Raw genomic sequence first — 26,837 nt, forward strand, 5'->3', positions numbered from 1 at the left:
TCCTAAGAATGAGTTGTTAAAATACAGGATAGACTGCCTTATGAAACTGGGACACTTGTGATTGATGAAGAGAAAAATCTTGTTCTGAAAAGGCAGATTAGGTAGCTTCCAAGGATGTTTCCAACTCAAGATTTCATGTTGTTGCAAAACTACTCTGAAACTGTAAACTTCAGAAGGATGGCTCTTTTCTTTTTGGAACTTATTTCTGGCCTTTGGTTATAAGTCCATTGCCTTGAAATATTTCTAATGTGCATCAGAGTCATAGCTCAGTAAAAATCTGTGTTTTAAGCTCCATGTCAGTATTTACCCTGACGACTATCTTACTTCAACCAGAATAATGTAAGAGCCTTTTATTTGTTGGTGTGTAAGTGTATAGATGCAAATAGCCCAAAGAGCCATTAAGATGGTCCACTGTCAATATAAGAATACAGGTTATTTCTTTTCTTTCTAATACTTTTTGTCAATTAAAACCTCACATGATATGAGTTAACATTGCTTTTATGCCTCATACTGCATGTCTATTTTATATAGTTTTTCTTCCTTACTTGTGTCTACTTTGGTTGTGTCTCTTCACAACATCTGTTACCCTTTAAAAAATCTGCCTTTTGATGCTTCTCAGAGTCTATTTATACCACAGTAATTGTTACCTTAGGCTTATTTCCCCAATTAGATCCATCCAGTTTATTTTTTCAACAGACATTTTACTGAACATGTACTATGTGTAGGATGTTATTCTAGGTGCTGAAGATACAGCGATAGCAAGAAATATTGCCCGCTCTGGAGAAGGTCACAGGGTAAGAAATACACATGTCATCAAACAGATAGGAAATGTAGATGGTGCTAAACTAAGGGTTTGCCCGAGATGTTACGGGGGCCTTCAGGGGAGCACCTCACTGTCAGGGTAGGGCAGGCTAGTGGTGGAGCTCAGAGGAGTCTTCCCAGAGCGGGTGGGAGGCCCCTGAACTTCATTTGGAAGGAGAGGTGACACCGCCACGTGGCAATGGGGAGCAGAAGCCCCTGGTAGAGGGTGCGGGAGCTTGGCGCTTGTTCCACACAAGCTCCGAGTGCTGGTTCCGGGCTGTGTGCAAAGTCTACGCCTCTTGATCTGAAGGGATCTGAAAATAATTTAGGAACTGCAGCTTCACAATTCTCTAAAAGTCACACCTGGATGTCTGAAAGAGAAGCGAAAGGATGAGAATCAGGCAAGTTCTGCGGCCGCTCTGGTGGGGAAATAACTGAAATGTTTGGCCAGCAAGAAGAGCGGGCTCTCTCAGAGATTTCTTTTGTTTAAGTCCACCCGTTCCTCATGTTGGCAGGATCCTGCAGAGGTGGAATAAGAAGTCAGAGCAGAGATGAGACGTGGGCTCTCCTGACGTCTGCTGCCTGCGCTTCCTTCTGGAAGCTTCCAGAAGGAGGGCTCGTCACCGTGTGGATTTCCGCTAATGCATCTCTCACCCTTTAGAGTCCGACTCGTTCTTTGTTGGAGGCCACTTCCTTTCTCTTAATTAGTTTCATTCACACTATTCTAACCATTGAAAAAAATAGCGAGAGTAATGTTTTGTGCTTTGTTTAATGATTCAGAGCTGGCGGGGTGATGCACTCTCTTTAGATCCTTTGTTTGCACAGAGAAGCACCTCTGAAATAAGGGATGATTTGGGTCCTGGTGGAGAAATAAGAAAAAATGGTCAAATCACCTCTTAGAAAAAAACCAAGGGAGATTTTATCTAACTTGCCACTATTCAAAAGAGAAAGACTATACTTAAATGTTACAAGGACCAGTTAAAAGTGTGGCAACTAATTATCCTTTGTATGTATCCAATTTTTTGTGTGCTTTACTGGTAGGTAGAAATAGATGCCATAGTATCATTTTGGAAAAAAAAAAAAATCCAGGTATGAAACGCCCAGTTTAGTTTTTCCTTGCTTGGAGGAAGGTTTTCATTGCTCTGTCACTGAGTTGGCCTTTCTCTGTGTGTGCTGGAGTGAGCAGGAATCGATCCCCTCTGGTCACGAGCAGATTGGGAGGTTTGTACTCTTGTCGTTCTGCCTCTGCAGAGCTGCTAAGGAGCCACCAGAGAGGAGAGGGCAGGGCTGGTGAAGAATCTAGGTGGGAAGCTCACAAGTACCATAGGGAAGCGAGAAACTTATTCTAGGTAAAGTGCAGCCCCATGCTCAGAATAATTAAAAACCTACAGCCTTAGAGGTTTTGTTTTGTTTTCTTAAACAAAGACATAACCCTATTTACAGCATAGCTTGAGCACAAACATTCTTTTTGAATTATCTTTTCACAGAACCATAAAATTAACTTTCTGCTAATACACTAGCCTTGATAAGATGCTAAGGCATTATAATGATGCCCTTAACACTGATACATACATAGATATAGATACACAGACAGATGGATATCTATACCTATGTTGGTTTAAGGCTTTATCATAGTGGTAGAATGTGTCAAAATTGGGCCTGAAACTAGTGGTAAGCAAAGTTAAGAATGTTCTGTAGCTTAACCTAAACTGGACCTTTGGTAGAACTTTAATCTGGCTTTTGTAACTCATTTTAAAGTAAAGAAAGTTAATAAGGGCTATGTGGATTCAGTCTCGAGGACAGAGTGAGAGGCAATCCTCTGAAGATCTTATTGCCATTGGTTTTCAGAACATGATTAAAGGCAATGAGATCAGCCACATGCTAAACGGTGATAAATTTAGAGACAAAAATCTAATTATAATAGTAGTTCATTAATGTTAAAATAAAAGATCCTACTTTCTGAAAGCAATAATATTTACTGAGTTCCTCCGATGTTTGGGGCACCCAATGAAACCTTGGTCCCCTCCCTCCAGGACTGTTCCCGTGGTAGTCGGAGGTCAGTGGTAGTGAAATAAGGGATGATTTGGGTCCCACAGAAGGTGTCTGTCCTGAGGAGTGGACACCCCAGCAGAGAAGGAATCTGGGGGCTGGAGGGAGTGAAGGCTGTGAGGGCCTGGGCAGGGGCAAAAAGTCATGCACTTTAATTGAACATTTAGTACCAGCTAAGTAGGGTTCCTACGCATGAAGCCTTACCTGATCAGCTCGATGTAAATTTGTTTGACTCCTGCTGAAACAGACAGTACCCTCGGGTGGAAATGAAAACAAGTCTCCCTGACGCTGGTCTGTGTTGCTGAGTGTTTCTGTGGCAGGTGCATGTGTGTGCCTCTCTGTTCCCTCAAAGTCAGTGGTCAAAGCTGGTTGAATACCAGCATCGAAGAATACATGGTATAGTGTTATTTAGAGGAGAGGGATCTGTTTGATTCTGTAACATGTAAAGCTAATATGTCTTCCAAGAAGGATTCTGGCTTGGAGGATTGTAAAGGAACATTAGGAAAACTAGAATTACAGAAAGCTGGGAAATACTTTGCGGAGTTTTCTTCACACAGTGGCCTTGAATTAGTGTGTAAAGAATAGTTTTTATTAAGATGAAATCAGTTTTTCCCTTTTGGACTATTTTTAAATCACCATCTGAATGGACGCCAATTCATAGCCTGCAGGTGTGCCCGCATCTTGTTCCTGCCCTAGGGAGAGCTCGTCACCAGGTGAGAGGGGGCCTCCGAAGAAGCAGGCACGGCTTAGACTGGGAAGGGTGGGCCAGGTGGAAAGGTAGTGTGATGGAACAGAACCTCCTTTTGCACAATCCGAGTAGCAGGACCAAGTGTGGAGCATGTGAAGAACTCAAAAAGGTCCGGTAAGGACTTTATTGTGACAGCAACGAGATGTCAGGAAAATGAATTAGATAAGAGTGACATGTTTAGATCAGTTTAGATCAGAAAGGCTACTGTGGCCTGCAGCATGAGAAGAGATTGGTTGGGGAGCGAGCACTCCAACAGGCAGGGAGAGCTGGAGACTGTCGCGGTTATCCAGGGAGATGCGACAGTGGTCTGAGCTAGCTAGCGAGGATGGAGAGAAGTGAAGGGATTCCAAAGGGAGGGAGAGTTTGATGGGACTTGGACCCATCAGTCAGGGGCTGAGTGGGTGGTTGTTCAGAGTTCTGACTGGGTTAAGGTGCTGTAGTTCATCAAGTCAGAGAACACAGGCAAGGAGTGGAAGTGAGGTTGGTGTGCGTAAGAAGGAAACAAATTCAGATCTTGAAATCTGGAGTACTGAATTGCAGAAACGAAGTGGCATAGAATAGGAGGAGAACAAAAACAAAAAAGGCTGATACGGGACACAAAATTAACTTGAATGAAGAGAAGATTCACAGCACTTAAATTGAACACTTAGTACTAGTTAACTTGGGTCTCTACGTGCCTTACATGATTAGTTAAGTGTAAATTTGTTTGATTTCTGCTAAAATAGTACCCTCAAGTGGCAATTAAAACAACAGCAAACCATACATCTCTCAAATGCTGGTCTATACATCAAATATTATAGATTTACAAGCGGGGAGACCTGAGGACAGGCCCCAGGTTGACTGTCTTCAGGAGTTATTTGTGAACTATAACTGATTCAGACTCTTACAATCCTTAAAGATGTGTTAGTGAGGATAAAGTTAAGTGATTTGGTCATACCACTGTTTCAAAAGAAAATTTGAAATTCAATAAGTAAGAAGTTATCACAATTTTCTTTTGAAATAGTGCTATGACCAAATCATTTAACTTTATTCTGACCAATCTGTGTAAAATAGCATCGTCCCCTCCAGCCTCTTCTCAGCTTACTTTTCTCCATAGCAGTTATCACCCGCTGATATGCTAAGTATTTACTTGTTTGTTTTCCTTCTGTCCTTTCTCTTCCCCTTACTCATCTAGGATGTTATCTCTACCAGGAAAAGACTTTGTTTTGCTTACTACTATATCCCCAGCGTCTAGCTTAGTTCCCGGCACATATATGCATGTAGTAAGTATTTGTTGAATAACTGTTTTTGAGTAAATAAAATGAATGTCAATTTGGAAATTCAGCACTACCAGGTCATATAATAATAGGCTATCTTAATCAAGAAAATAGACTGAAAAAGTTCTTAAACTACAGAGAAATTTCTGTAACGTACTTTGAATGCACTATAGCTAATTTCACACATATATGTGAAATACACGAATATGTATATACAGTATAATGTACTTATGAATGCGACATAGCTAACTGGCCTTTAAATGTAATCACATTTAAACTTTTCCATCTTGGCCACTTTTCTTACCAACGTTTAATCAAAACGTGTATTTTACATACTCAAGCTCCACCAAATGAGCTTTTGAAAACCAGTGCATTTGAATCAACAGAAATGTACTTAATTTTAAACGATACTGCTTTTGAATTAACTCTGGACTTCACCTTAAGGGAAATTTTGTAAATATTTGCAAATTAAAACTGTGAAGCCTCAGATGCTCTCAGAGTAAATGAGGCGGTGATATTTCAACAGTATTTTTACAACTCTGAAATAATCTTTAGAACTGTTCTCTTCTTTCTTTTTTTTCCTTTAGTGTAGGAGCACTCCAGCCCGAGTTTCTGGAAGATCAATACCAGATTCCAGAGGTTGGAAGGTTAGATCAGTGTTCTTTCCCGCCCTGCTGATAGCAGGGTAACTTTAATGTTGTGCGTTTCCAGAGTCTGTTTACACAGTCTCAGAACCCTGAGTCTTGTGTGTGTGTTGAAGATTTCTCTTTCATCGGAGTGCACCCCCGGCCCCCCAGGACTGACAGGTCTCCCAAAGCCTCCACGCCCGCGTGTGAGCTGTGAGCGTTACATCCATCCCTGTTTCTGAGGATGGCATCTACGTTTGGCGACGATCCTCTTGCTAAAGTTCACAAAGCACTTCAAAGTCAGGAGTCGCCGCCTAACCCAGGCCGCGATGCCCTTCCCGGGGCCCTCGGTGCACGCCCCCCGCTGACCACCTGGGAGCACCGGCGCGCACAGCCCACCGCACACTCCCCGCGAGCGGAGCCAGACGGCGGCGGCGGCGGCGAGACCCAGCCCCCGGGGCAGAGCGCCGCTACCCCAACCTGCTAGCTGTCTGCCGCCCGGTCTCCCACGCCTCCACCCCTCCCCTCCCCTCCCCGGCCTTCCCCGCCGGTCCATCCCCGCGCCCGCCGCCGCCTCCCTGGGAAGCTTGTCCCTCGCCACCCGCCGTAGCCCGGCGCTGGCCGGTCGCCGTCTCCAAGATGGCCGCGGCGCGAGCGGCTCCTGCGGCGGGCTAGAGGCGGAGGCGGAGCCGAGTCACTCCTGCACTCCGGGGCTCCGGTCCCCCGCGCCAGGCTGCAGCTTACTGCCCGCCGCGGCCATGCGGGGCTCCGTGCACGGATGAGAGAAGCCGCCGCCGCCGCCGAGCTGGTCCCGCCGCCCGCCTTCGCCGTCACTCCCGCCGCCGCCATGGAGGAGCCGCCGCCGCCGCCGCCGCCGCCGGAACCTGAACCCGAGCCGGAGCGCTGCAGGGCGGCGAGGTGAGTGGGGCTGCCGCGGCGGGCCCGGCGCAGAAAGCGGGTCTCGTCCTGGCCCGAGCTTGGTCGGGGGCACGAGGGGGCGTGGGGGGGCCTCTGCTTCCCGCCAGGTGGTGCGGGAGCATCCAGGCTGCCGGGCCGGAGGGGCGGGGTGCAGCCCTGGACGGAGGGCACGGCGGCCGGGTCGGCCCAGGGACTCCTGCCGGGGCGCCGCGGGTCCGGCCGAGCGCTCAGCCCGCCGGCCCTCCTTGCAGCATCGCCGCGCGCCGGGAATGCGGCGGGGCGGGAGCGTAGCGGGGCGCCCCTGGTCCTGCCGGGACTGGCACCCCTCCCCCTCCCCCTCCAAGGCTTCCGAACCGGCGCCGCGCTGAAACTACGCCCCTCGTTACTAAGCGAAAATGCTACCTCCCCCTCGCCCCCGCTCAAGTAAAGAGGTAGACGCTCGTGAAGCAGATGCACACTGGCTGTTTCCCCTTCGTTCTCCTCCTGCCCTCCGTTTGTCTCCCCCCGAGTGTGCCTGCTGTCCCTCCTGTGAGAAACTGCATTTAGGCTGTGCAAACAGGTTGGTTTCTCTTTCTGAGGGCCCTTTACCGGCCGTGAGTAGTAGCGTTGTGCAGATTGTTGCTCACACGTGCACATCAAGTGAAGGATTGATTTGTCGAAAACTTTGCTCCCACAGGAAGCTCTAATATGGAACTTTGGTACCCAAAGCATTCGTTGCATTCAGTTCCCTAGGGGCTCTATTACTGAATTCTTATGTCATTTTTCTGATCGGGAGATGAAATTCACCATAACTAAGAATTTCCCTCTTATATGCCTCCGTTTGTATGTTCAAATGCCCTCTTACCCCTGTCTTTTGCATCCCAGTGTAAACTTGCAAACTGCTGCCCCCTGTCCCCTGTAAGGAAAATACTTCCACGTCTCCTCTTGCATCTTGCTATCTTGCTCTGTAGTTGCAGGAATAAGGGAGTTAAGTGTCCTCTTTCTTTTTCCTCCTTAAAGAAATTTTAAACAAAGTCTGCAGCTGGAGTTAGAACTGAATACAGGAACCACATTCGTGCTTGTTATGACCCAGTCGGCCCAAACAGATTTGTTTTGTTTTTACAGGCTGTGAAGAAAGTCGTTCTTCATTTTCCTTAACTCTGAGGTACTTCCGAGATACTCTTGTGAACTTTTAGGGAACAGCTTCTGTAAATAATGGTACATGGTGTAATGAGAATTCATTTTGGTCCTTTGGAACACATCTAACATTTTTAGAAATTTTGTCAGAAAGTTTATTATATAAATTTGGTAGTAGATTCATACTTTGAGTATTTTGACTCCTTTAAGTTTTTCTTTAAAAATAATAATAGCGAACACTTACTAATCGTTTAAAATGTGCCATTTCCTTTGCTTCTATTAACCCATTTAATCTTGACCAACAACCTTAATAGGAGCACACTATTACTGTCTCTTTTTAAGATGAGGAAACTGAGGCACAAAGTAAAGTGTTTTGTCCAAGGTTTCACAGTTAGTGCTGAACTCAGGTCTGGCTGCACATTCCCTGCTCTTAACCGCCATGAAGAAGAGAGTTGATTTCATTATATAAACGGGCAGATCAGAAGTTATAATTCTGTATAACTATACTCTGGGAAAAAATGGATGTGAACATTCTTAGGTAAAAGGAACAGAGAGAATTGCAAATGTGCTGTAAAAAATGACTGTTTCTCTAATGATAAAAAGAAACCTTGAGTTTTCAGCCAGGTTTCTGTCTTTGTTATAGTAGAAATAGGTCAGGATAATCGGCTTCAACTTTAAGTGAACAGCACTGTACAGAACAAGAAGATCTTAGAAATATTTTTCTTAGCAACATTGCAGTTAATTTTACAATAGCAAATCTGTAAAACATTACTTGACAAAGCTGTTATTTTTTCTTTTATACGCCCTTATTGTCACCACCACCTCTTTAATACACAGAGCTGACCTCTGACCAACTTACTGTAGATCATTAGTAAAAGATGCTTCAGGTGCTCTGCAGTTGTTTATTTGAATTTCTTTTACCTGTGTTTTTAACCATTTTAAAGAAGCTCAACATGCATTTTCAAATAATGCTAGATGCCACATTTAACGCATAGGAGACCAATAACGTGACTTGTGCTACTAGGTTAACTGGTCTGGGACAAACCAGAATAAAGCTCCAGCTGCCATCTTTGTTCATGCACTTCATGTCGGTGTGTCATCGATGAGGAAGGCTGATCTGATGCACAGGTCTTTTGTGGAAAGCAGGCCCGCACACGTTGGCCAGTGCAGCAGTGCGGCAGGTGCCAGCCCAGTACATCTGCTCCGCGTGTGCTGATGTGAGAGTTATGCAATGACCGGGGAACACAGAACAGGTTGAGAAGCGATAGTGCTCTTATGGGTTTACTGCCTGTTGTCAGTGGTGGATACTTCTTGTCCTTGTTTTTGATAAATAATTCATGATAAGGATAGCAGTTGTTATTGTTAGTGATTAAACTTAGAAATAAGCATTCCTCATAATTTCTTTTTTAAGCTTCTGGGTCAGTTGTAGGAGGATCCTGAGATTATAAGGAGAGCTTTTAAAACTAATTTGGAACAATTTACTTTTGTGATTTCTTGAATCTGCATTTAAAAGAAACACAGGTCTTGGCTATTAAGGCTGATACGAGACTGCTCCTATCTCCTGTAAGCTTTCATAAAAATGTTTATGTCAGGGCTTCCCTGGTGGCGCAGTGGTTAAGAATCCGCCTGCCAAATGCAGGGGACACGGGTTCAAGCCCTGGTCCGGGAGGATCCCACATGCCGCGAGCAACTAAACCTGTGCGCCACAACTACTGAGCCTGCGCTCTGGAGCCCGTGAGCCACAACTACTACTGAAGCCTGCATGCCTAGAGCCTGCGCTCCTCAACAAGAGAAGCCAGCGCACCACAACCAAGAGTAGCCCCCGCTCACCGCGACTAGAGAAAGCCCTTGTGCAGCAACAAAAACCCAGTGCCAAAATAATAAATTAAAAAAAAAATGTTTTAAATAATTTTTTTAAAAAAATAGCCTCCTTGTTCTCATTTATTGACCCGTGTAAAGTACTTGTTACATGAAATAACCTTTTTTAACCAGTGACTTTATTTACTTTTTATAATATGGTTCTTATAAGTTCATTTGAAAAAATGGGTTTCACTACTAAAAAAGTACTTCAATATTCTGTCCCTCCTGGTGGTTTGATCTCTCCCTCTCCTTGAATGTCCCCTTGGAGCCTGCTTGTTTCAGTCTTGCCATTGGATGTCACTTATTTATTCTCCTTAGCGAAACCCACCTTATGGTGCAGCTGCAGGCTCTCCTGGCAGCATCAGTGATGGGCGTGGCTTGAGACCCTTACTAGGGGAGATACTGTTGGCAGGGGTGGCTTTAGGCAGAGAAGCAGTGACCACACAGCAGTAACAAAGGGCTCCAGTGATAGCAGAAGCTCCTTCATGTTCTGAAATGGGGACAGTTCATCTTTCAAGAAGGACTTTGTGGTTCCCTTTTTTTTTTTTTTTTTTTTTTTTTGCGGTACGCGGGCCTCTCACTGTTGTGGCCTCTCCCGTTGCGGAGCACAGGCTCCGGACGCGCAGGCTCAGGGGCCATGGCTCACGGGCCCAGCCGCTCTGCGGCACGTGGGATCTTCCCGGACTGGGGCACGAACCCGTGTCCCCTGCATCGGCAGGTGGACTCTCAACCACTGCGCCACCAGGGAAGCCCTTGTGGTTCCCTTTAATTGTCATATTGTTAGAAGTTGCTTCACTTCTTTCACTTGTGTTCTCTTAATGTCTTGTAGATCTTGTTCTGAGCCCTGCTGAAATAAGGGGATATAAGGTCTTGATTGTTTACTGGATACGTTGCCTTAATAACTTCCTGCTACTTAATAATTCCTCATTCTTTAGTGGTTATAATTTTTACTCATAGCATGCTGTTGTTTTAGCCTTCTCATTTGACCAGGTGGTGTGTATTGTTTATAAAGACACTTTGATGCCTCCAGTCAGTAGGCCATTGGAAATAATTTCTTTAAAGAGAAAATGGGGGAAATGTTGGAAAAAGAGTTTGGCCAGTGACTGCGGTGGGTCTTTATAAGCCGGCATTCCCTGGGCAGCATACGGTAAGCGAGGTGCAGGTACTGTGCTTCAGCTCCTACTTGGCTTTGTCTGTACCTGGTGGGTCAGTGTATTCTTTTGCCTGTAGAAAGCCAAAGTATAATTAAGAGATTGATTGGTAAGCATGGCATCAGCTAGGGAAATTAGTTGAATGATCTCAGTGACTAATGTTAACAGACCAGGTTGGCTTGCATCCCTAACAGGCGTACCCCCTGCTTCTAGGATGAGAGGCAGGTAACAAGAGTCTTACTCTTAGGTTTTCGTTTCCCTAGACTTCACACGGGCTGTTGTTTTTCTTTTCCCTCTGGTCACTAACTTCCCTCAGTTTGTTAGGTTATATAGTGTGTTTGTTTTTAATCTTCAGTCTTACTTTAATTAGATTATGACAAACCTTGCTTTTCCTGCTTTACTTTGAGGTATATTGTATCATTGTCCCTTAAAGACATCTGTTTAAAAAACCCTCAGAGGTAGATTTTTACTAATGGTAAGTCTCAGAGGATCACCTAACTGTTTTCACCCTCCTCATAATCCACTCCTCTGACCCTGCCCCCGACAAAGAGTCCTTTGGCGTAGTTTCTGGAAAAGGTGTGGCAAAGATGTCAGTGGTTGGTGCTTTCATAAAATGCTTTTTGACTCTTGTGAGTATTGTGTTCAAAAAAGATCATGATGGTATGTGGTTTTTCTGGATTTGTCATAAAATTAAATTTATTTTTATTTTTTAAATAAATTTATTTATTTTTGGCTGCGTTGGGTCTTTGTTGCTGCGCGGGCTTTCTCTAGTTGCAGCGAGCGCGGGCTACTCTTCCTTGCGGTGCACGGGCTTCTCATTGCGATGGCTTCTCTTGTGGCAGAGCACGGGCTCTAGGTGCACAGGCTTCAGTAGTTGTGGCATGCAGGCTCAGTAGTTGTGGCTCGTGGGCTCTAGAGTGCAGGCTCAATAGTTGTGGCGCACGGGCTTAGTTGCTCCGTGGCATGTGGGATCTTTCTAGACCAGGGATCGAACCCGTGTCCCCTGCATTGGCAGGTGGATTCTCAACCACTGCGCCACCAGGGAAGTCCATAAAATTAAATTTAAAAAATTTAGACCTACATGAGAATTCTGTGCAGCTATTAAAAACCATGTTTTTAAGGAATATTCAGTGACATGGGCAAATGGTCATGATATAATTCCTTCTAGATAAGGCTTCATACAAGTGGAACCTGAGTATCTACTTTTAAAGAGATTCTCAGGTACTTCAGATTTATACATACCCACCACTGTGTTCAATGAGAAAAGCAGATTATACAACAGCATGTGCAGAAGATGGTAGCCAATATTTGAGGTGGCTGCTCAGCTCGTACAGATCTCTCCACCAGCTGTAACTGTCCTGCCCCCTCACCCAACCCCCCCTCTCGATTCTAGCTCCATGGTACAGATTGGAGCTGCCCTCGGCGTACGCACTCCTGGCTATAGGGATGGGCGCTTGATGCAAGCCAGGCCATTCGAGTTCTTTCCTAGGATTTTTCAAATTGGAGCTGGGGGACAGAAAAGCTCTTTTTAGTAACTGAAATGTGTACTGTGGAGTCCTGAGCCTAGAGCTAGCTCCCCGAACCGTAGTCACCATCTCACAGAGAACTAGTTTGGTTTCAGACAGTGACGTTGAACCCCAGAGAAAAGAAGAGACCAAAAGAAGTCTTTGGCTATTGTCCTTTTATGCTACATTCACCCCCATTTTTCTCTTGATTCGATATGTGAATTGATAAATTCTTTATTTCTGCATAAACCATTAATAATTTGAGTTGGGCTTCTTAAAATCCTTATACTTAGTATGAACCCATTAAAAAAAAGTATGTATGTGTCTAGAAAAAAGGTTGAAGGGATACATTCTACTTTTTTCCTAAAATTTTTTATAATGAACGTTACGTGTTTTTATTTTACAATAAAAAGCTAGAGAGCCCAAATTCCTGTACATTTATCATTTTAAGTCTCTTTACTTTGCATTGTTCCTAAAATTGAAATTGATAAGATTCTATATGTTGTATAAAGAGACTATTGTTGCCAAATTTTAAATTAATTTAAATTTTCCTTTTTAAAATTTTAGTATATATGCACTGTCTGAGCTGACGATATCCATTTGGTTTTCTTTAATTATTTAGTTCATCCTGGATAACAGAGTTTGTAGTTGAGGTACAAGCAACATCAGCAGTAACAAACAAAGGGCTTTGCTCTGTGGTGGCCTTTATAGTCATAGAATTATTACTTCGATCTATAACTATATTCTCAACATGTATGTTATGTTAAAATACTTTACCCTTTTTAAGAGGCATGGTTGAAACCACTGTATTTTAAAAGGAACATTATTTCTCTGGAAAGTAGGTGTGGTAGGTACAGTCTTACATTTCCCACAGACCTCACCCTCACGTATGGAGTGCAAGTTGCCTTTAGATATTTATTCACTGATGGCATAGGCAAAATGAAAATTCGTTTTTGACCTGTAAGAACATTCGTCGTATTTCGCAGACATCAGTAGAAGTATTAGTCTCATGGATCGTATGGGTGCCAAGTGTTTATAAAGTAGCAGGGAAAGATATTAAGAATATATTAGGCATTCTTTCGAAAGCGTTTCATAAGAGGATTTCCTTTCAGCATAATTTCAGAGGAAGTAAGCCTTCTGTGGAAAAAAGTAGATGCTAAGCTTTAAAGCTGATCAGATTTGATGTTTTCAGTGGAGGTTTTTTTTTCTTTTTGCATGTGAGCAGGCTATTTGAGGATACTGCTGAACTGTAGAATGTTCTCAACAGGGCTTATTAGAGGACAACTAGTTTGGAGATGTAAAATTAATAGAAATTGTCAACCTTTTTAGTCTTTCAGTGGAAATAGTTTGGAAGAAAATTTAATACATGCATTAAATTTATTGTACCATTAAAATTCTGAAGTCTTTTTGTGTAGGAACATAAAAATATAGGTATAAGTTGGTTTTCTCACAAAATTTTTTTTAAAATAAATTTATTTATTTATTTTTTGGCTGTGTCGGGTCTTTGTTGCTGTGCATGGGCTTTCTCTAGTTGCAGTGAGCAGGGGCTACTTTTCATTGTGGTGTGCAGGCTTCTCATTGCAGTGGCTTCTCTTGTGGAACACAGGCGCTAGGCGCGTGGGCTTCAGTACTTGTGGCGTACGGGCTCAGTAGTTGTGGCTCATGGGCTCTAGAGTGCAGGCTCAGTAGTTGTGGCGCACGGACTTAGTTGCTCCGTGGCATGTGGGATCTTCCTGGACCAGGGCATCTGAGCCATGCCCTTCATTTTAGAGGTGAGAAAAGCAGCCTACAGAAGCTGCAGCTTCCCCAGGGTCACAGCCTAGGACCCAGGTCTCCAGGCTCTCACCTCCCGTTCCTTCTGTCACTCTGTGCTCCCGTTAGTGTCCAGAGCTAAAGGTGCTCTTCAGCTCAGGCCCGCACACCAACCATGGATGGAATACTAGGCTTTCTGGATTAAGTGGACTTTACAGGGTGGAGAAGTGATGAAAGATTTGTTTTCAGAAAAAAAGAAAAATGCAAAAGAAACACCCAACCCTGAAATCTCCCCCAAACTCATTGTACGCACCTTTTTTTCCCATGAAACTTTGTTTCAAGTTCACAGAATAAAGAATCAACCTTTTTAGAGATCGCCTTAGTTTTTCTGTGCTCAGTCTTTAGGTCAATCAGGCAGTAAGATTGTAATTTCTGTCCCGGGGTGGTGATGTTGAAATTCTGGCCGTGCTTGTGACCTATGGTAGGAAATATGTTTTACAACAGTATGTGGGTGCTGTATAACTGAAACAAAAATTTATGAAACAGTGTTTGACCTTGTAATATATGATATATGCTGATAATTCTTGTTTTGTTCTCCTACTAAAAAAATTGTTCATCATGACTCATTAAATTGATTTTATTATCCACAAATGGGTTGTGACCCTCATTTTGAAAAACACGGCTCCACCAAAATTTTAAAAAGATGCTATTGCAAATACTTTGTCCTTTGTCCCTTGAGATTGAGTCAGGAGAACAAGTATTGTGCTTATCCACTAAATGGTCAAAAGGCGCTTTGAAGAAGCTAGGCACGATTTGGATCCGACTGTTTCTTCTTTGAAAACAGCATTATTCCCCAAAGGCAGGAGTAAGAATGCATCTTATCCTGTGTCTCAAGGTTGTTCTCTCGGTTGCTTATCCTTAAACACAAGGGTTGTAAAGATGAGTTTAAAATTTGGTATTAATTTTACAGTAAAATTTGTGTTGGACTGTATGAGTACATTAGATAATTTGTTCATTTTTCTCTGAAACACTAATATGTATTTTAATTTTTTTTCCAGTAGAGCAGTCCTCAAGAAAAGAAAAAAAAGGAACTCATTCTCTCCTGCTCTGTGTGTGTGTGTGTGTGTGTGTGTGTGTGTGTGTGTGTTAGGGTACAGCAATTTTCACTGCAGTGAAGTATATTTTTATTTATTAAAAATTTATTTTTTGGCTGCATTGGGTCTGCATTGCTGCACGCAGGCTTTCTCTAGTTGCGGCGAGCGGGGGCTACTCTTCGTTGCGGTGCGTGGGCTTCTCATTGCGGTGGCTTCTCTTGTGGAGCACGGGCTCTAGGCGCGCGGGCTTCAGTAGTTGTGGCTCAAGGGCTCTAGAGCGCAGGCTCAGTAGTTGTGGCACACGGGCTTAGTTGCTCTGCAGCATGTGGGATCTTCACGGACCAGGGCTGGAACCCGTGTCCCCTGCATTGGCAGGTGGATTCTTAACCACTGCGCCACCAGGGAAGCCCCCCAAGTACATTTTTAAGAAAAGGATGACCTGGGGTGTTATATTTTGCTCTCCTTCTTTGCCTTGTTAATTCTTCCTCCTCCTCCTGGTCTTCTTTTAAGCATTGCTTACTTCAGGGTCAGCCTTCCCTTAACCTCATACCCCTTCACTAGAAGTTAGATTAAGTCCCTCTGTTCTGAGTCTTCCTAGTCCCAGTGGTTCTCCACCATGTTCTGGCATCTCACCATTTGTAATTATCTACTTGAATGAACGTTTGTTTATTGTCTCTTGGCCTCAATAGCCATCAGACTCCAGGAGGGCAGGGATGTGGTTGTTTGGCTCACTTTTAGGTCTCCGTTCCTGGCACAGTGTCTAATGAGTGGTAGGCTCTCCACAGGTACTTGTTGGATGGAGGAGGCAGTGGATATATTGGAGGGCACGGAGGTATTGGTACTAGACAGACAGGCTTTGAATCTTACCTTTTAATTAGTAGCCTCTGATTTGGGGAAAGTTACTTAACTTCTCTCAGAGTCAGTTTGCTCCTTTGAAAATCAAATAATAATAGCACCTCCTTCGTAGGTTGTTACTAAATTAAATGAGATAATGGCCTTTTATATAAAGTGCTCAGTAATTTAGTTCTCTTTATTAATTTCTTTTATTTTTTCATTTAAAGTGAAAAGGGAGGAAGTCCATTGTAATTAATTTTCATAAAAAGCCATCAGGTATGTTTTGAGGCCATCAGGTATGTTACATTTTAAAATAGCTGCAGTAATCTTTATTCAAGAAACATTTGTTTTTTCCATGTCTGTTGAAGTCATAGGAGGAAGAGGATTTGGGGACCTGGCTTTTCCAAATTCCCTCTTTTGCTTCAGCTGTGATTATTTTGCATATTCCTAAAGGTGTTTGGAATTTTGACACGAGCATCATAAATCATGACACTAAAATCAGAAGTGTTTACACTACAGGTTGAATGACTCCTTTAGGTCATGAGGCACAGCTCAGTCTTTTTTCTCTGGAACTTCTTTTTAGTTGTTTGGTTAACTTGACGTGTCTTTACAACTTAGATTACGACTGTCTTCATTTTTTTAAATGTTGTGCATTATGTTTAAGAGTAATATTTTCCAAATTGGTCTAGCTGTTGCCTTAGAAAAGTGAATGAAATCACTTTTCTAAATCAGTTAGAAATCTCTCTGATTATAAAAGTAACACGTGTCAATTGTAGAAAAATCTGAAAAGTATAAAGAAGAAAATAGCCAGTCATAATCCTACCATCTAAAAATAGTCACCATTAACATTTTGGCATATTTCTTTCCTGAGCTTTACCTCTTTACCTCTGTGTGTGTGTGTGTGTGTGTGTGTGTGTGTGTGTGTGTGTGTGTGTGTGTGTGAGATTTATATATTGGTTTGGCCAAAAAGTTCGTTCGGTTTTTTTCCTGTTAAGACAACTAGCAGTGCTTAGTTGTCTTTAATTTCATTCCAGACAATTTTGTTGGGTTGCATTGTGACATATACCCTAACATATCAGCGTGCATTTAAAGAAAAAACTTATCAAAATTGGTGGATTTTTGTGTAGCCATTTTAATATTGCAGGTGGGAGGGAAAAAGCAACATTTTCAGCATATTATGCTTTATTATTTCAAGAAAGGTAGAAACGCAACTGAAACCCAAAAATGATTTGTACTTTGTGTGGAGAAGGTGCTGTAACTGATCGAACGTGTCAAAAGTGGTTTGCGAAGTTTCGTGTTGGAGATTTCTCGCTGGATGATGCTCCACAGTCAGGTAGACCAGCTGAAGTTGATTGTTCTCATTAGTTGAGAACAATCAGTGTTATACCACGAGGGAGATATCCGAATTCTCAAAATAACCTGCATCAAGCATTGAAAATCATTTGCACCAGCTTGGTTACGTTAATCGCTTTGATGTTCGGGTTCCACATAAGTTAAGTGTATTTCCGCATGCGATTCTCTACTGAAACGTAAGGAAAACGTTCCGTTTATAAAACAAATTGTGACGGGTGATGAAAAGTGGATACTGTACAATAATGTGGAATGGAAGAGATCGTGGGGCAAGCGAAATGAACCACCACCAACCACAGCAAAGGCCGGTCTTCATCCAGAGAAGGTGATGTTGTATATATGTTGGGATTGGAAGGGAGTCCTCTATTATGAGCTCCTTCCGGAAAACCAAACGATTAATTCCAACAAGTACTGCTCCTAATTAGACCAACTGAAAGCAGTACTCGTCAAAAAGCGTCCAGAATTAGTCAGCAGAAAACACATAATCTTCCATCAGGATAACGCAAGACCGCGTGTTTCTTTGATGACCAGGCAAAGACTGTTACAGCTTGGCTGGGAAGTTCTGATTCATCTGCCGTTTTCACCAGACATTGCACCTTCGGATTTCCATTTATTTCTGTCTTTACAAAATTCTCTTAATGGAAAAAATTTCAATTCCCCGGAAGACTGTAAGAGGCACCTGGAACAGTTCTTTGCTCAAAAAGGTAAAAAGTTTTGGGAAGATGGAATTATGAAGTTGCCTGAAAAATGGCAGAAGGTAGTGGAACAAAAGGGTGAATATGCTGTTCAATAGAGTTCTTGGTGAAAATGAAGAATGTGTCTTTTATTTTACTTAAAGACTGAAGGAACTTTTTGGCCAATCCAGTATATAAATTACATATATTATACATATGTTTATATATATATATATATTTCCCCTCCATACATTTTATCTTTAGAAGCTACCGTATCATGAGCACTTTCCCATGTTTTAAACATATTTAATGACAAACAATATTCCTCTTTATTGGAATACTGTAATTTAACTGTTTTTGAATTACTTTGACTAGAGTTCTATAAATCCTGACTCATTCCACTGATGTGATCTCAGAGCTGTTTAAAGAGGCCATCAGAAGCCTGTACCTGAAAGTATAACACATGGGAGAGTCCTTTTCCACCGGCCCTGAGATGGCCCTTCTTTGTTGAAGACGGGCACCCTGGACTGTAGCCGATGCTAGGTGCTTTCAGGGAAGCAGCCGAGTAAAACAAGCACCTGTCTGTAGGTGATGGAAAACTTAAAGTGGGATGTAGTGATTCTTATTACATAGTATTGGGGGTAATCTCTGTCTGCCAGTGGGAGCCTCTGTTGTGTAGCAGCTGCCTCCTGACCCCCATTGAGTGTTTTCTGATGTTTCTATTCCAGGAAGCTGCTTGTGATCTTAATTAATTTAACTAGTCCTTTGTTGGACTTTTAGGGTGTTTCCATTTCTTTAGCTATTATAAGCAACAATGTTATGAACATTCTTTTTGGCTCAGTCTTTATGTATATCCAAGATATTTTATTAGGATAAAATCCTGGAAATGAAATTGCAGTATTAAAGAGTATACCTATATATATTTTAGGTATAATCTGTTCCTAAGTACAGAATTTTACATATTGAATTATATATAATAGAGGTAACTATATAGGCAATTCACAGAATTTGATAATACAGAGATGAAAGAGAAAGAGAGGCCAATTGACCAATTAGGTGGGACCTGGTAGGTTCCCTCAGGTTTTTTTATTTTAAATTTTTGTGTAATATTTGCTGTTGTATAATGTAACACAGACATTTGTATAATATATATATGAAATGCGTAGCATGATAAATTATCTAGAAGTGAACCTGCTCTTGTAAAGATCACCTGTGTGAAGGAAGCAGCACCCTGGAGACCCCTTCTGCCCCCGCACGGCCACTACCCTCCTCTCCTCATTGCCCCGACACTTAGTGATATTTCACATCTTTCATGCAACATGATGTTCATGAGATTCACCTATGTTGTTTTGGGTGATAGTGGTTCTTTTATTTTTGTTACTATAAAGTACTTCATTGTGTAAACGTATCCCAGGGTGTTTTTATTCACTCAGGGTTTTGGGGGGGTTGTTTTTTACCATTGTAATCATTTTTAAGTGTTCAGCTTAGTAGTGTTTAAGTATATTCGTTCACACTGTGGCAGATCTCCAGAACTCTTCATCTTGCAAAACGGAGACTCTGTGTCCAGTAAATAACAACTCCCCTCTCCTCTCCCCTACCCCCTGGTCCAGGGAGCTTTCTGGGTTGGAGATCTCCCTACCCTCAGATTTAGCTAGAAATAGGGAGGCCATGAATTTCACTTAAAGTCTGTTTGTGAGCGGACCTTTCAATACATCCCTAAACAAATTTGCCGCTCAAAGGTAGCTAAATTTGAAACTCCTTTAAGCTTAAGGTCCAGGCCAAATAGACGTCATCCACACTGAACATCTCTCCCGTTCCTGAACATGGCATCTTTTTTCTCAACTTCTTGCCTTTGAGTAGATTGGTTCCTGTGTATCAACTACCCTTTCCTCACTTTTCTACTGCAGTCATTTCAAATGGCACTTGTCTTCTGAATCCTCTCACAGTCGCCTAGGCAGGTAGATAATACTTGTATTATGTGTAAGTGTAACGTAAAACATGCCCTGTCTTCAGGGGATTTATAATTTAGTTAAGGAGAAGAGATAAGGTAAATAGAAGCTTTATAATTCATGGTCTGGTGCAGAAATGGTAAATTTACATCTATCATGTACCTGTGTACCATCATTCAAATAGTATAACATGTTTTATATAATGATTACAATGAACTTGTAAAATAGATGTGCATTTTTCAGGTGGAGAAAGTGAGTCTTCAAGAGATGTATTAGTTCAGGGGACTTCGCTGGTGATCCAGTGGTTGGGACTCCTGGCTTTCACTGCAGGGGGCGCAGTTTCAATCCCTGGTCTGGAAAGTAGGATCCTGTGTGCTGTGCAGTGCGGCCAAAAACATAAATAAAGGGGAGAGAGATAGAGAGAGAGAGATAGATAGATATATAGAGAGATAGAGAGAGACAGAAAGAGAGAGAGAGAGAGAGAGAGAGAGAGAGAGAGAGAGATGGATGTATTAGTTTAGAATACCTGGAGTCAGGACACATTCATCCTTGTTATGCTTCAGAGTCTGTGGTCCTGTATTTTATATGCTGTCTCCTTAGGCATAAATGTGAAAGGATGTGGTGAATGATTTAAATAATAGTTTATTATAGCAGTAAAAGATATCAAAAGAATGATTAATTGCCAAGTAAATTATACAGGGGTGAGAAGAGGTCCCTCTAGACTGAGGTGGGCATGATATATTATCTGAACATATTGTGAGCGTTTGCCATGTTAGTAAAAATATTAAAACATCATTTAAAAATAGCTCTATAATTTCAGTTTATGGTCATGCTCTAAACCATTTACGTATTACCAGTTTCTTGCTGTCCTGGGTAGCACTGCCGTGAACGTGCTGATCCACAGCTCTTAATGCTCTTCTGGCTGCTCTCGTAAAGTCATTTCCTGAATGTAGAATTTGAAAGGAGTTTGAACACATTTCAGAGTTTTAATATCTACTGTTAAACATTTTCTTCTGAAAAGATTATATGAATGTATAGGCCACAAATAGTGCTTACCTTACTAGATTTCTAGCTTTGAGTATTATTATAAAAAGTCTTTGCTAATTTAATAGCCCGGAAAGGGTTATCTTGTTTTAATTTGAGTGTCTGGTTACTAAATAGGTGGAACTATTTTCACGTTTTATTGCTACTTAAATTTATTTTGTGAATTATCTTTTTATATTCTTTGCTTATTTTGCTGTTTGTATCTTAGGGTTTTTCTTGCCAGTTTTTTTTTTTTTGCGGTACACGGGCCTCTCACTGCTGTGGCCTCTCCTGTTGCGGAGCACAGGCTCCGGACGGGCAGGCTCAGCGGCCATGGCTCACACTGGCCCAGCCGCTCCGCGGCATGTGGGATCTTCCCGGACCGGGGCACGAACCCGTGTCCCCTGCATCGGCAGGCGGACTCTCAACCACTGCGCCACCAGGGAAGCCCTCTTGCCAGTTTTAATGAGTCTTTTTTTTTTTTTTAACATATTTATTGGAGTATAATTGCTTTACAATAATGACTCTTTTATAAATTAAGGACATTTTTTTTTCCAGGTTAACTTTTAATATGTTTAGTTATTATTTTTTTATATATTGAAGTTTTAAATGTTCACATAGTTAAATATTTTCTTTTAAATTTTCTTCCATTTCTTTAAAGCTAGGAAGTCCAACACATGTAATTAAGGGAAAATCATTTCAGACCCATTTTTTTCTGGAAAAATACCATAAGTACCATTTTCTATATTTTATGGAAAAATACCATAGCTTACATAAACTGTAAGCCATAAAAGAGCTTATAATGTAGGTTGTATGTATTTTTATATCACTGTAAATCTTGTTCTAATAGCTATGTACATGGTAGATACTGCATAAGTATCTGTTGATGGAATGAATGAGTTAATTCAATGAATTATCACTGACAAGACTTTAATAATTTTACTGGTTCTTGGCACCTCTTCCTTTGTATTCCCTTTCTGTTCTCATTTTCTGAGAATTTGTGAACTAATAAAAGACAAAGGAGTGTCTTTTCTTAAGGTTCCGTATGCAAGATTTCTATTCGTTTTTGCATCGCTGGATACTACATCTTACATACCTGGTAAGAGCGCTCCTCTTAGAATCGCTCTCTGAATGAGAGTTGATGTAGAACCTGTCATAAGATCCCTAATTCCCCTTGTTTTAGTAGAAATAGGATTGCCTTCTGTTCAAATCCTGCTCATTTGCTAGTGCTTTTTCAAATTATTTTGTTAGAATTTGAATAATAGGTGATTAAAGTAAGGTAATTTGGTTATGTAGAGATCTGTACCATACAGTTTCCCAAGTGTTTTGCTGTTCAGAATTTCTTCAGGACATGAACAAGTGAGATAGCCCCTTTTTTTTTGGTGCTAAAAGCTTGTACTGACCTTAAAGTATATATATTTGAATTCTTAAACATTCCATTTCTAGGCTATCAGAAAGTATTCTGACTGAAACTGGGTTTTACATGGAGAGTAAGAGAACTATAGGAGTAGGTATCTTGCCTTTACGTATTTATTTTGTTTTAAATAGCTTTCTGCCAATCAAGAGGTCCTTGGTTCATATCCGAGGTGTCCCCACGAAAAAAAAAAAGGGAAGGGGAAAAAAAATAAAATAAATTTATTGAGTTGTAATTCACATGGCATACGGTTCGCGCATTTAAAGTGTCCAGATCGGTGGTTTTAGTGTGCTCGAAGGTACGTGCAAACATCACCTGGTCAATTTTCGAGTGTTTTAATTACCTCAGAAAGAAACCTGGTACCCTTTAGCTACTGCTGCCTCCCAACCCCCATCCCTCCCAGTCCTAAGCAACCATTAGTCTACTTTCTGTGTCGGTATATTTGCCTATTCTGAACATGTTTTATAAATTGAATCATATAATATATGGTCTTTTATGACAGCTTTTATTTAGCCTAATGTTTGCAAGTTTCACCCATGTTGTACCATGTATGAGTCCTTCATTCCTTTGTTTGGCTGAATAATGTTTCACTAAATGCATATGCTACATTTTGCTTATCCGTTCTTCACTCGATAGACATTGGGTTGTTTCCACCTTTTGGCTAGTATGAGTGATGCCGCTATAAACATTCAAGTGTTTATACAGTTGTTTGTGTGGACATATGTTTTCATTTTTCTTGCATATATATACCTAGGAGTCTAATTGCTGGGTCATACGTTTTTCAAACTGGCTGCACCACTTGACATTCCCACCAGCAGTGTATGAGAGTTCTGATTTCTTCACATCCTTGCCCATGCTTGTTATTATCTGACTTTAAACTATTTATTTATTTATTTTTGGCCGCACTGCAGAGCATGTGAAATCTTAGTTCCCTGGCCAGGGATTGAGCCCGTGCCCCCTACATTGGAAGTGCGGAGTCTTAACCACTGGACTGCCAGGGAAGTCCCTTTCTGACTTTTTGATTATAACCACCCTAATGGATGAAAAGTACTATCTCATGGTTTTGATTTGTATTTTCCTAGTGATGGTGAGCATCTTTTCAGGTGCTTGTTGGCCATTTGTATATCTTCGGAGAAGTGTGTATTCAGATCCTTTCCCCATTTTTAATTGGTTTATTTGTCTTTTTATTATTGAATTATGTTCAGGTATATTTAAAGGAGAGCATGAACATTGGAGAAAAATAAAAGATATTAAAAAAAACCCAAATGGAATGTCTGAAGATGAAAAATACAGTATCTGAAATGACAAATACACTGGTTGGGATTATCAACAGAGTAGGCACTGTAGAAAAAATTTTGAACTTGTGGACATAGCAATAGAAACTATGCAAAATGTAGTACAGAGAGTACACCGACTAGAAAAAAATGTATAGAACATCAGCGACATGGGATAATATCAGGCCCTCTGCACATCTGTAATGGAGTTCCTGAAAGAGGAAAGCGAGGGGGGGAAACTGAAAAACATACTTTAAGAAATATGGCTGTAAATGTTTCACATTTGATGAACAAACACTATAAACCCATAGATTCAAACAGTTCAATTAGCCTCAAGAAAGATAAACCCAAAATTATCACTGGAAAATCACTGCTTAAATCTCTTTTTCTTCCATGGTTTCTACCCTTGTATGTCAGTTTTATAAATAACTTTATTCTTTTTTTGTTAAAATAAATTTATTTTATTTCTTTATTTTTGGCTGCGTTGGGTCTTTGTTGCTGTGCGCAGGCTTTCTCTAGTTGTGGCGAGTGGGGGCTACCCTTTGTTGCGGTGCATGGGCTTCTCATTGCCGTGGCTTCTCGTTGTGGAGCATGGGCTCTAGGTGCATGGGCTTCAGTAGTTGTGGATCGCAGCCTTCAGTAGTTGTGGATCGCAGCCTCCAGTAGTTGTGGCTCACGGGCTCTGGAGTGCAGGCTCAGTAGTTGTGGTGCATGGGCTTCGTTGCTCTGTGGCATCTTCCCAGACCAGGGCTCGAACCCGTATCCCCTGCATTGGCAGGTGGATTCTTAACTGCTGTGCCACAAAGGAAGCCCCAATAACTTTATTCTTGTAATTGTTTTCTTCTGCGTTCACGTCTCTAGTAATGTATTATATGAAACATTCTCCTTTTATCTCATTCACCAAACCATTGTGTTCCATGTTTGCTTAAATTTTTTTTCCAAGAGGCTTTGCCTTTATTGTATTTAGTTGTAGCCTTGCTTATGAACCATTTAAGGATTTTTTTAATTATTCCTAAATTAATTGGGCTGTTAAATTAAATGTTAATTTATTTTAATTAACCACTTTTACAAGAAGCATGGAGGACGGTGTCATTCCAAACGTAAAACAACAGAGTGTCACAAAAGATTGAAAATTGCTGTCTTATTTGGTGCACTTGACATTGATGTGATTTAGAAGTCAGCTTTGGGCAAAGCCAGTGTATGTGGTCTGGAGGGCGGTTGTTATTCTTGCCTAGTGCGGGTGGAAGCAACCTTGTAGCTTGAGTATTGATTTGAATTACTTATTCATCTGATACCTTTATCCTTTGAATGTCTGTTTAGTATATGTCAGGATGAGATATTTTGAAAGGAGAACCCTGCTAACTGTGTGGTAAACATTGTCTAGGTCCATGCTTCTATACCCTTTGTGGGTCATAGACTACATTTGAGAATCTGATAAAGCTATGGACTCTTGACTCCAAAAATGGATGTGATTAAAATTTACATTCAGTTTCAAAGGACTCATAGTCTCTGTGATGGAGATATAAAGTAATATAGTTTTGATACTTTATTTTTTACATTCCCTGTATTTTGTACATGTTGCATTTAATTATATACTGTGAGATACTTCTTTTCGGAAACTGTGAGTGGTATTTATATACTCACGGGCCTTCAGGCCCGACATTTCCAGTTAATTTCACATTAGCCTTATGTATTCAACCGCAGTTACCAATTATGTTCTTAGTGAAGAAAACTATAAAATTAAAAATAGGAGCTTCTTTCTAAAATTTTTTTAGGTACATTATAATTATTTCCCCCAGTTTATATAGTTTTTAGTTAGAAGAAAGTTATGTTTTTCATGAGACAAACTTTTCTTTTTTTTTGTGTGTGGTACGCGGGCCTCTCTCACTGTTGTGGCCTCTCCCACTGCGGAGCACAGGCTCCGGACACACAGGCTCAGCGGCCATGGCTCACGGGCCCAGCCGCTCCGCGGCACGTGGGATCTTCCCGGACCGGGGCACGAACCCGTGTCCCCTGCGTTCGCAGGCGGACCCTCAACCACTGTGCCACCAGGGAAGCCCATGAGACAAACTTTTTGTCTGTGTCTTTAATTACATCTTTGATGTTGAATAGTGTTTTATTTCTTAGATGTTAACTTGCCATTTTTAAGGATTTCATAACTCCTCTCAAGTGAACAATTCTTTTTTTCCTCCTCTGTTGGCTCCTGGCAGGTGAATTGGTCTTGCTTGTTGGCCTAGTGTAGACAGAATAGTTGTTTAGATTGACTTTAAGATTGAATAGTTGAGAGGCCTTGTGTTATATCTTTATGCCTGTCTGCTAGTGTAAGGTGATGTGGGAAATACTTTGACGAGAAAGGTCAGTTCACTCATGCCCTTCCCCTACTTAATGCTCTTTGTGGCTGCACCTTTCTTCTAGGATGAATCTGCTTTAGCGTAATCTGATGACTGCCTGCCCCTTTGGGCGCTCTCGTTTGCTCTGCCCTCTACTCTAGGCCATCATGGCCTTTATGTTTCTCAAATGAGCTGTGGGCTCTTCTGTCTCAGCCACCCCCCTCCCCCCTTCTGGTCAGTGCCTTCAGAGCTTCTGAGTTTCCGTTTAAGTGTTCCTTCTTTGGAGCTGTATTCTTTATTATCACCCTGTGGGTTCTTCAGGCTAGATCCTGTCTGCTGGTATGCTTTGTAATCTTCCTTCACAGCATAATGAAGAACTGCACTTTAAAGACTTTTGTGTGTGTACTTATATGCTAAATACCTCGTTCTTTCTATAGGTCGAAAACTTTAAGAGGGAAGGAATGGTGATTCTCTTGTTCACTATTGTATGTTTCCTCAGCTCCTAGCACAGCGCGTGTCCAGTAGGGCCGATGGTGAATGAAGTGAAGGTCTAATGGTGTAGTTGACACACATGCACACATAGTGCAGTATGAAACAGTTAATATGTGTTTTCAACTGTAAATAAATAAATCATTGGACTAGAGACCCAAGAAACAAAAAACTGAAAGGGAATGAAATAAAATAACATACATTTAAAAATTTTATATCGTTTTCTGTCTCTTACACAAAATCCATTCTCAAACAAAGTTAATTGTTGTTAATTCCAAATAACTGGCCTCTAATTTAAAAGGCCTGTTTTTCTTTCCCTGTAGTGGGTAGTTTTACACTTTTTTAGTCTTAAACACACACAGATTTACATGAAACGGAAACAGCAGCCTGGTCTGATGAGTCCTCTGTTAGAGGAATAGTACTTTGGTGTTCCAGGGAAGACAGGGTGTGGTTCCTATACTTGTTAGGGGCTGTAGGAAGCTACCAGAGGGAGAGTGGAGTTGAGTTACACCTTTTATTTGATATGCAGACATAAGCAGGCCAAACAAAACTCTCACTTTTCCCCCTGTCATTTGTATCATAAGCACGCTGTGTCTCCCCAGGCTGGAATTTAGACTCAGCGTC

General features: G+C 41.6%; 1 protein-coding gene across 7 annotated transcripts in view; it reads left to right on the forward strand.

Moving 5' to 3' along the window:
- Positions 1–512: 512 nt before the first annotated feature.
- Positions 513–26,837, forward strand: part of MAP3K4 (mitogen-activated protein kinase kinase kinase 4) — a 117,998-nt gene continuing 91,673 nt past the window's right edge. For 2 of the 7 annotated variants that reach the window (XM_033867944.2, XM_019951484.3), the window contains exons 1-2: positions 514–4,860; positions 5,442–6,398. In XM_033867944.2, the coding sequence (XP_033723835.1) occupies positions 6,259–6,398 (140 nt within the window). In that variant the 5' untranslated portion in view covers positions 514–4,860; positions 5,442–6,258. Of the gene's footprint in view, positions 4,861–5,441; positions 6,399–26,837 lie in introns of all 7 variants that reach the window. The other 5 variants (XM_033867945.2, XM_019951487.3, XM_033867943.2 and 2 more) reach the window with 4 other exon arrangements.

Source organism: Tursiops truncatus, chromosome 12, assembly GCF_011762595.2.
Source record: "Tursiops truncatus isolate mTurTru1 chromosome 12, mTurTru1.mat.Y, whole genome shotgun sequence".
NCBI lineage: Eukaryota > Metazoa > Chordata > Mammalia > Artiodactyla > Delphinidae > Tursiops > Tursiops truncatus.